Below are 11,570 nucleotides of genomic sequence, written 5' to 3' on the forward strand. Positions count from 1 at the left end.
GTAAATATAATTAATCTATATTTTAGTGGAACATTCGGAAAAATCTCTCCTGTTATTCTTGTAGATAAGATATGAGCTAGAAAATAAGTACAAATAGGTGGATTTCTAATTGGTTGAATGATCAGATGCCCCAGCATCTATGCTTAACCATGTTACAAATGACTCGGATAAAGGATAAAGATGGCCTACCTATAAAAGTTTAATATGACATAAAGCTAAGATAGATAACATGTTGTATGATAATCGAGATATGAAAAAATATTGATAGGTTATCTATCAAATCCAATAAGATTTAAGAATGATTCTTATGAAGCTTTATACTTGGGCTTAAAAAATCAAGATAGGAGAAGCACAGCTAGATAGAAGTCCATCTGAAAAAGATTTAGAGGTTTAGAAGGCCCCACCCTTCAAAAAAGCAATCTGAGACTACATAAAGAAAAGTATAACATCCAAGACTCAGGATGTGATGGACTCACTGTACCAGAACTGATCCTACTACATGTGGTTTACTGTGTTGAGTTCTAAGTATTACATTTTAGAATACACATAGTATATAAGCTGGAGAGTTCCCAGAGGAGGATGACCTAGGAGGCTGCCCTAATGATCATGCCATATGAGGAACAGTTAAAGAAAGTGGGGGTGTTTAGGCTAGAGAAGAGAAGACTTGGTTGGGGATGAGGGAGACCGCCATATTTGAAGAGATGTCATGTGGAAGAGACATTGAATTTATACAATTTAACCCTAACGGGAAGAACTAGGAACAGTGATTGTAAATGACAAAAAATCAGATTTAGGCTTGATGTCGGGGAAAAAACATCTTAGTAAGGGGAGCTGTCCAAAAGTTTCTTCATCCTCGGAGGCCTTTGAGAAAAGGTTAGATGGCCATTTATTGTGATTGTTGTGGAGGGGAATTGGCCAGTACAGTTTGGACTTAATGATGTCTGAGGTCCTTTTCAATTAAGATTCTGGAGGAAAATGAAGTACACACCCAATAGCACTTACCACAGTGCGAGGCACAGGCCCTTATAAATGCTCAATAATATTCATTGAATGAATGAAATCCCAAAACAAATCTGAAATCAAACAAACCCAAACAAAATAAAATGAGAACAGTATAGCCACATACAAGATTACTGAGAGTTACATATTTTAAAGATCTAAAGCGGTTGCAGTCCAAATATCTGGCTAGCTGTCTACACCCTGACCAAAGCCCAGAACAGCTCATGGCCGTATTTCTTCATCAGGCTCAGAGCTGACCTTCCTGCCTCTGGTCTCACCCACCTTTGGTTCATCCCCCACACTGCAGTCAGTCAATATCTATTAAACATCCCTTTGCTTACACTATTCTTCTGGAACTTATATATACAATTCTCAGCTACCTTTCCTGCCAATCTAAACTCTTTAGCCTAGACATTAAGGATCGCACACCAATTTTCCCTCATACTCACTTACTACTCAAGAGCACTCACCACTTAAACTCCCAGTTCCAGAGTCTGCTTATACCAAACCTATTTGTTCCTCGACCCCCAAATAAGCCTGACTCTTTAGAACCTCCCCCCTGTCTCTTCTATCCTGTCCTTCCATTCCTTCACAACAAGTTATGCTCCTCAACAGTGCCCTCTCCATTCCCCATCTGCCTCTGGTGTAATTAAGTCTGATTATAAGAACATTTATAAGCCCTTGTCTGCTCCCACACATCAGGGAGCACAAAACCAGGGCATGGAATAAACAACCTGATTCCTAGAACAAGAGTTGGAAACCTCTTCAACAATTTGGTCCTTATGAACAACTTGCTAGACTACTTGAGCAATCTGTACACTAGCTGGTTGTTGTTTGAAGATGCTTGAACTTTTGCCTTGGATTTTGCCTTTTCTGAGACTAGTGCCAAAAAAAAATCCTTCAAATACCTTGGATGTAAATCTAGAGACCAAGGTTCTAATCTTGTGATTTGAGGCAAGTCATAAATCACAGGACTTATTTCATCTGTCAAGTGTAAACAATATGATTAAAGAATCTTTCTAGGATCATTAAATTTAGAATTGAAAGGGATCTTAGAGATTCTCTAACCTGATATACCTCCATTTTAAGGGAGGAAGAAATGAAGATCCAGACCATTCTCAGGGTATGAATCAAATGGTATATATAATGAGTATATAATGGTATATACATATGTGTGTGTGTATGTGTGTGTGTGTATGAGTGGGACAGTGCCCTGGCAAAGTCTTACACACTAGAAAAATATAAAGGATTATTACACTATGATTACTTGTCTGCTAATCCTCTCTGTGCATCTCATTTCATAAAATGATGAAGAACAAGTGAAAGTTCTTATTCAATACTATGAGGATGGTTGAGCTAGGCAGATGAGAGGTTCCAGGTTTATGGGGGAGAGCAAAGGTAAGGCTATGTCATGACCTCCTAAGGGAGCATCTAAGCTCGGGATTTCTGTAAAACCTTAACAAACCTAACCTCAGAAGGCTATGTCCACAAAGTCTCTGTCACCTACAGTGTGAATTTCCCAGCTTCCTTGGACTGCTCATAATCTTCTGGTGGAGAAATGTTGGTCTCCACCCCAAAATGAGAAAGGAAGCCAAGGGTCACTCACATGTCATGGCACAATTCCAAGTAAAAATGGATGAAGTAGGTGAATGACTATAGATTACCTGAGTACTACAGACTTAATAAATTAGCTAATCAGCAATCACTTGTGAAGCACCTACTATGTGTCTATTATTTTGTTAGACAGCGGAATGATACAAAGACAAATTGCCCTGCTCTTAAGGAACTAATATTTTATCAAATATAAATATACACAGGATGACTGTAAATATAAAATAGTTTGGGGAGAAAGAACATTAGCCATTGAGGGGAGAACAGGAAAAGTGTCAAATGGAATGTGGCTTTTCATATAGGCTTTGAAGGAAGCTAGGGATTCCATAAGGTGGAGGTGATGGTGGAGATGACAGATGGCTTGTGCAAAGACAGACAAAGATCAGGAAGTTTAGAAAAAGAGTGGGTTTTGGGAAAAAGATTATAAATTCAGTTTTCAACATACTGAATTTGAGATATCAATAAGACATCCAGTTTTAAATGTCTAACAGGCATTTGGTGATGTGGGACTAAAACTCAGGAGAAAGACAGAGGTCGGACATATAGAGCTGGAAATCATTTGCATAGAGATGATAATTAAATCCACGGGAGCTGATGAGGTCACCAAGTGGGAATATAGCTAGAAGGGGACCCAGGACCTATCATATTACTACTATTAATAATAATAAAAATTTTAGTACCTGGAGAATCTGATTTAGAGCTAAAATGGGCTTTCAAGGCTATCCAATCCAATCATCTCATTTTGCAGAGGAGGAAATTGAGATCTAAAAAGATTACACAACTTGCCCACAATCATAAAGGTAGGAAATAGCAGGGCAGTGTTTTGCCCACAACAGTGTTGTGTGATGGGTAAAGCAAATATTATTTTCCCATTTGACAAAGGAAAAAACTCAAAAAGGAAAATGTTTTGTCCATGGTAAGATAATAAGTCTCAGAGCTGGGACTCAAGGCAAGATCTCCTGAAGGGCCAAGGCAGAGCCATTTCTAAGGAACAGCAAATTGTAAACCCCAGATAATTAGATTTCCAGGATTTTTTGTTAACTCAGAGACTAATGAAGAAGACAATGGTGACCCTACAGCTGGTGTAATAAATTATATAAATAAGTAAATAAGCTAGAGAGAAGACCTGAATTTCACATACATATCAAAATCAATGCTTTTCTATCTCCCTTCTCTCCTCTCTTCACCTATATACCATGAAAACAAAGTGGAAATGTGTCTTTTCATTTTAATACCACCTCACCCCTCTCTCCTCCAAGCTGTCCTTTTGAGACTCCAGGCAGTCCTGGACAGGCCTGAGGTCCCCCAGATAAGGTTGGCAGTGATTGGAGATGTGAAGAATACAGTACGTCTGTTTCAGTCCCTGCACACAATCCAAGCCAGCTAGGTGGTACAGTGGACCCAGAGTCAGGATGGATCCGAGTTAGAATATGATCTTAGACATTTAATAGCTGTTTAACTGTGAGCAAATCACTAAACTTCTGTCTTCATCAGTTTTTCCAACATAAAATGGGAATAATAATAGCACCAAATCATGAGCTTTTGGTGAGAATCAAATGAGATGACATTTGTAAAGTACTTAGCTTCTACAGTGCCTGGTAATAGAAAATAATGCTTTCCCCCTTCCTCAATCCTATCCTATTCTATCATTCTAATTACAGACTTCCCTTGGCCCCTAGCACTAGTCCAGCTGAGATGCTCTAAGATAGTAGCCTTAACTTAATCCTATCCCAATCCATTAGAATTACAGAATTATAGAATCTCTGAAATGAAAAGAACTTGAGTTCTTTCTGCCTGGTCTGTTTTTGTTGAGCTCCAGGAATTAAGAATGATTTTTATATTTTTAGTAAGTTTTATTATGTTTCAAAATGTAAAAGTCATTTTTACCTTGCCAAGCTATACAAAAATAGGCAGCTATAGAAGCTATGGAAATTGGCCATAGTTTGCCTACCCCATTATCACTTTATTTGACAGTGGAGAAAACTGAGGCCCAAAGAGTTTTGATCTGCTTAAGATGATATTATTAGTCAAACTAAGGCATTTGCCCAAGTGACTGGGGAAAAGAGAATTCAAATGATCCATTTAGTTATTTGCTAGAGCTCCAGAGTTCTGGAATTCTAATTTAGTTTCACAAAATTTTAGAATTTTGTGCCATTATTTCCAGAAGGTAGAAGCGATAGGCACTAAGTAGCCTAATGGCTTGACTGCCCTGTTTTATTCCTTCCCTTTCCTTTTTTTTCTTAATTCTAGTTCAGTCTATATAATTTTCAACTTCTCTTCTTGCTTCCCTTCCTCCCTTCCTTCTTTTCCCCTTCCCTTCTCTTCCTCTCCCTCCCTCTCAGACAGGTATCAGAGGGAGCAAGGAATAGGACAAACCAGACAGTCCCCCCACAGTATGCTTATCCAGATGAGACCATGTTAAAAATGGACATCAAAAGTAGCCTTATGACAAAAGGGGAGCAGACCACCTAAAAGGTGTGAAAGAAAGGGAGGAGATAGTGTTGCCAGGGAACCAGATCCAGTCCTTTAGTGACAATATGGAAAAGATGAATGGACAGTATGAATCTTAGTTCTTTTCCCTTTTTTTTTTCTTTTACAAAATAAAATTCTTTATTAAAATAATAAAGCATAGTTTAGCTGTCAACTAATTATTATTACATTTGTGATATTTATATTTAGTTTATTTAAATAGGCAATATACAATTAAAAGCAAGAGATAAAGAAAAGCAAATCCCTAAATACACATTGATTGATCTCACTCGTGTCTTGCTTAGCATAGCTGCTTTAAGCCTCTTATTTCTCCTTTTTCTGATTCTATCCTTCCCTCAGTCATTGTTCATCAGTATGGTGGGTATAGTGGAAAGAATGTTGAACCTGAAATCAAGAACCTGTATTTGAATCTACTCTCTGACACTTAGTAGCTGTATGTGACCTTGAGTACACTTAGCCTCTCTTGCCTCAATTTCCTTATGTGTAAAATGGAAATAACTACACTTGTAGTATATAGCTCACAGAATTGTTGAGAGGATCAAATGAGATAATGTGACTTATGACTATAAGAGGAAACATAAGTGTTTATTAAGTGATTTAATGTTTGCCTCAGTTTCTTCAATTATAAAATGGACATAACAGCACTTACTACTTCCCAAGGTTGTTGTGAGGATCAAATGAACAAAATATTTGTGAAGTACTTAGCACAGTGCCTGACACAATAGGCATTTTATAAATGCTGATTATTTTTCTTATCATTTTTGCTGTTTTTCTCCTTCCCATTATTATCTACAGAATAGGGTTGGACTGATTATCTCCCAACAATGGGAAGCAAAGCTTTGCTCAGACTTTATGGACAGCTCTCACCTCTTCTTTCTTATTATTATACATAAGCATTATGTATGACCAGGTAAAATTGTTCCAAAAGTTGATATTCAGAAAAGTCCAAAAAAATTGACCTCAATGCCTTTGGCTAACTTCTGCCTAACACTTATTTTACCTTCATTTCTCAGGCATATCCATCAGGTCCTTACATACAGATTCAAATAATGGAGAGGTTTGGGGCAAACTGGTCCTTCCCTTCCAGTTCATCATCAAAGCCCACAGTCCACTTGCCTATATATCTGTCCAACCAGCCTATTTTGAAGAATACAGTGAAGAAAACAGCACAGGAGAATGATTTTTGAGAATATACAAAAGTTCTAAGTCCACAAGATATGTCCAGAGATAATGAGAGCCCTTATAAGGTCTTCCTTTTTCTCACTTTGTTCCTCCCTAGGACAAACAGCTCAGCATTTATAACCTCTCTAATATGTTTTGAAACTAAATTATTGCAAGCTAATTTCACTATATCACTCCCATGTTTCAGATCCTTGAATGTCTCTCTCTCTCTCTCTCTCTCTCTCTCTCTCTCTCTCTCTCTCTCTCTCTCTCTCTCTCTCTCTCTCTCTCTCTCTCTCTCTCTCTCTCTCTCTCTCTCTCTCTCTCTCTCTCTTTCTCACACACACACACACACACACACTACAGGGGAAAAAAACCCCTAAGTCTTTGTCCTAGCTTCCAGAGCTTTCACAACCTTCCTCCATCCATTTTCCCAGACTTGTCTTTCCCTCCTTCCCCCTACACATACCTTGTACTATTAAGTGATCCATTCACTGTCCCTCGAGCTTGCTTGTGGTTTTCCTTCTGCCACACCATTTTCTTTCTCTTGACTCCTCCCATCCTATATCTTTCCCCTATAAAAACTTGTCCCATTCCTCAAGATTTAGTTCAAATCATTCTCCTTTTATTCTGATTAGATCTTGTGCAGTTTTCTATTCTCCCATTCTCCCATTCTCCACCTATGCCTTCCACCCCAATCTGCCAGAAATGTTCTCCTCTTCCTCTGGTCTCTTATGGTACTTTTCGACTATGTTGGTACTTTTTGACTATGTTGCTAACATGACACATCCTTAACTGCCTAGTTTATTTTGTCTAATACAGCATGGTACCGTGGATAGATTTAGAAAGACTTGAGTTTGGCTCCCATCTTAATCCATAATAGATGGGTGATAATAAACGGTGATAAACAAGTCACATTACCTCATGCTTTGATTACTACAATAGCTGCTGGTGGGTCTGTCTGCCTCTAGTCTTTCCTCACTCTAATCCATTCTCCTCAGTCACTAAAACACAAGTCTGATCATGTCACCACCACCACCCCCACTCAATAAGCTCCAGTGGTTCCCCTTCAGGTTGCCTTCAGATGAAAATACAAAATGCTCAGTTTGGCATTAAAAGCCCTTCATAAACTAGCCCCCTCTTTCTTTTCCAGTCTTCTTACACCTTACTCCATAGCAATACTCTTCAATTCAGTGATACTGGCCTACTGACTCTTGTGTGAACTAGACCCTCCAATACAGGCTCTGGGCATTCTCTCTGAGTTTCTCCCAAGCCTAGAATGCTTTCTCTCTTTCACTCTGACTCCTGACCTCCTTGATTTCCTTTGAATCCCACCTAAAATCCTACCATCTACAGGAAGCCTTTCCCAAACCCTTAATTTTTTGGCTTCTCTCTGTTCATTATTTTCTATTTGTTCCGTACATAACTTTCTTTGTATATATGTGTTTGTCTCCTCATTAGATTGTGAGCATCTTGACATCAGGACTTCCATTTGCCTTTTATATTCCCAGCACCTAGCACAGTGCCTGGCACAAAACAGGCACTTTAATATATGTTTATTGAGTTGAACCTCTCAGTGTCCCAGGGAATTCTCTAAGATTGTAGATTGCATAGGAAGTGCTGATCTATATTGGTTGAAGAACTTTTTTCACTGGAAACTGCCTATTAATGAAGTCACCGGTATCAAACAAATACAAACTTATATATCTACACATATCTATCTGCAAGATATGCATATGTTCATGAACCTGAGTCTCTTGATTTTCAGGACAGTATACATACACATATACACAAATCTCATGCATTTACATGCTCATAATGAACCTCAACTAAGCTGTGAGGGCAAGAGTCATCTTAAGACATCTTCATGTAATGAAAAATAGTATAACAGTAAAAAAAATCACTAAAGTTGTGAAAGCACCCACTGACACATTTTGTAGCTCTTCTAAAATCTTAGTGGTAGACTTTAAGAGTTGCCATGACCAGAAAATTCATCACCTTGCAGCCCACCAGATGATAAATTTCTTTATATACATAAATATTTATTCAACAAATATGTAAGAAATAAATGGATGCCCACTGCTCTGCCAAAGAGATCAAGGTTCTAGTCCTGTTTTTGTCTCTACTTGTCTATGTGACTTTGGCATATAAACTCTCTGCATCTCAGTTTTCTTATCTATTAAATAGAGCTAATGATAATGTGCTTATATGCTTTGAAGAACTGTGGTGAGGACAGAATAAGAAAATGGATATGAACATCCCTTTAAAGATTATAGAGTGCTATATACCAATGCAAGGATGAGCATTATATCCTTGGCTTTGCTTTCTGAAAGAATGACTGGATCCTTTTCTTCTTAGGAGGCTTGCAAAATATCTGGCTGAAATGATGTCCCAGGAGATGAAATTTATCAATTAAACAGAATCTCAGCCTCTGAGAGCCTCGATACCTTCAATAAAATGGATCAAACGCTTAAGTTCTTTCTGTCTCCTCCTTGGCTCTCACAGCACAAAGAAGAACATGAAGGTTGGAACTCAGGAGATCTGAGTTTTAGTCAAAGCTCTGCCAGGAATCATATGTGTGACCTTGGGGCAAGATATTGCCCCTCTTCAGGCCTCATTTTTCTCATCTGTAAAATCAGGGAGTTGGATCAGATGATCCCTAAAGTTTCTTCTGGTCCTAATGTTTTATAAATCTGTGATTGCCCAGAGATCCTAGACAACTGCAACCAAACAAGAAAAAATGTCAAATCCTCAAGATTAAATTTCCATGGATTATAGGGGATCTATGGATTAGAAAATCATCAGCAAATCTTTAAAGCACTGAAAACTTCCCAAAGAATGGCTGAGAACTTTAATACTAGAAAACTAGAAACCATCGATAGCTATTGTCCAGAATGCCACTGAGGGGTTTGGGGGGGGGTTGAGAGATGGGGGATGAAATGAAAACCTAAAAAGGATGATAAAGCTAGAACCCTCACTCTGTGTGTCACAAAGGCTCCTGCTTAGACAACTAAACATAAAGATACATTACCTATTCCTACCCTGGCCTATTTGCAGGCATAAGAGCATCCATAAAGTAATATAAGGAATAACTGTAGAGTGATACTTCTCTTTTTAATAGATTTAGATTTATGAAATGTTATCTACACCAAAGCAATTACTGGATGGAGTGGGGTGAGAGCTTTGTACTTACTCTAACAAGACTGCCTTATAACTTTGTTGTAAGCTTTCTTTAAGAATCATCTTCAAAGTCATATTACACAAGAAAATCTACTTTGTGTTACAACCCTTTTTTCATTTTTATCATCAATATTACCATCAATATGAACAGACACACATACACAACATACACAAACTCACATACACTCCTCACTTCAACTAACTTTGTCTTCTGAAAGTAAAATCCACTCTCAAAGGGACAACATTTATTCTCATTGAGATGTTGTTAAAATGTGTCATACATAGTATCAGAAGGCAGCTTCCAAAAAAGAATTTCTCACGATGTGTTGAGCAATGTGTATGGCCTCCTAAGGTGATTGCTCTGAAAGGGACAGCCCTCACTTGGCTAGAGAAGTTCTGGTCTCTTTATTAAATAACACTATCCATCACTTATAGTCATACTTTCTCATCCTATTTACCCCAGTCTGATGGGGTTCCCCCACCCATTTCCATTTGTTCCTGTGCCTCCTCCCCCACTCCCAATTCCAATCATCCTACTCCACCCCCACCCCCATCCATGCATGCACTCAGACAAATGCAGGGAGGAGCTGAGTCTTCAAATTCTGTCTCCAGTCTAAAAGGATAACTCTAATGGATCCTGGAAGACATTCACAGCAATCAGTCCTCTTTCCCAACATTCTCTTCCCTGGCTAAGGATAATGCTTTAGCAAGATATTTCAGAAAGTCCTGTGAGCTAACAGAACCCTCCTAGAAGAAGACAAGATCCAGAGAACCACTTTATTGAGTGATATATTCCAACTTGGGTGTCCTAAGTATGTGTCAGATGCTTAAGAGATCTCCCTAACTACATAACCCTTCACATTCACACCCTTCAAATACATACTCCTCTTACAGCCTCCACAGTCACACACTGAAATGCATTCTCAGCACATATTCTACACACAAATACACACACACGTACACACTCTATACTCATTCCCCCCATGCCATCTCCTAATATAACATTAACTCACAAATACAGTCTGTTGCGATATAAGATAATTATCCTCTAATAAAGACTGAGCCCAAAGAAGAGAACTTCCTAAAAAGTATTCTCTGCACCTCTCCCCTCAAATCCTGCATGACCAGTGAAGATCAGGTAGAGGAGGTGATACTTTAAGAAGTGATACAGACAGCCCTGGAGACCGTGTACTCATAAATCCTTGCCTCTTCCCTCTTATAGAGCCAGAGACCTCTACTTACCCCCAAGGCCAACACAAGCAGACCTGGAGGGCGTCTGGGAGGCAAGTACCCTCATGTCCACTGTGCACGACCCCGGGGTCCCCCAGGTTTCCTCCCATGGCCACCTCCACCCTCCTACCTGCAAGCAGTTGCATCCAGGCACAGATCTTGTAGACTGTGGCTGTGTTGCAGAAGAAGAAGAGGGCGAAACAGGTGATGCAGCCCAGGATCAGCACCATGGACAGCAGCACGAAGAAGGCAGCCGCCTTGAAGGCCCCGGACGGGATGGTGCTGAAGTCGGTGAAGGAGCCTCGGCAGGTGAGATCCCGGCCAGTCAGCCCGCTCCCCACGCAGTAGTGGAAGAGGCCGAAGTAGCCGGGCTTAGGGGTGCTCACACTGTCGCCCACCCAGTAGGGCTGGATGAAGACCACCACGTTGATGATGGCGAAGCAGATGGTGAAGATAGCCCACAGCACCCCAATGGCCCGCGAGTTCCGCATATAATGCTCATGGTACAGCTTCGAGGCCTCCTGGGATGGCAGCATGGTGGCAGGGTTTGGGGTTGGGACAGAGGGTGAGAGCAGGGATGTACTGGGCTATGGGACCAGGAGCCAGGAACCTGATGGTTAAGAGCCTGGGAACTGAGAGAGGGGGTGGGGCGGAGAGAGGGGGAGGGAGCTAAGGAAATGAAGGCCTGAGAGCCTGGCACCCCAGGGCTGAGGGCTGGGAGTGAGGGGCGGAAGGGCAGGGGAGGCGGGGCAGGGGCCCTAAGACTAGAGGGGCTGGGGCTGCGGGAAGGGGGGCCCCAGGGCCCAGGCCCAAAGCCTTCCCGGGGAAGAAAATGCTGGGGGCAGGGAACTGGGGGGAATGGAAAAGGATGGGGAAAAGCTGGGGGCTGGGGGGAGGCC

General features: G+C 40.4%; 1 protein-coding gene across 1 annotated transcript in view; it reads right to left on the minus strand.

Moving 5' to 3' along the window:
• Positions 1–11,311, minus strand: part of LHFPL4 (LHFPL tetraspan subfamily member 4) — a 32,495-nt gene extending 21,184 nt beyond the window's left edge. The window contains exon 1 of the mRNA XM_003762404.3: positions 10,802–11,311. Within this exon, the coding sequence (XP_003762452.2) occupies positions 10,802–11,207 (406 nt within the window). The 5' untranslated portion in view covers positions 11,208–11,311. The remainder of the gene's footprint in view (positions 1–10,801) is intronic.
• Positions 11,312–11,570: the final 259 nt, after the last annotated feature.

Source organism: Sarcophilus harrisii, chromosome 1 (assembly GCF_902635505.1).
Source record: "Sarcophilus harrisii chromosome 1, mSarHar1.11, whole genome shotgun sequence".
NCBI lineage: Eukaryota > Metazoa > Chordata > Mammalia > Dasyuromorphia > Dasyuridae > Sarcophilus > Sarcophilus harrisii.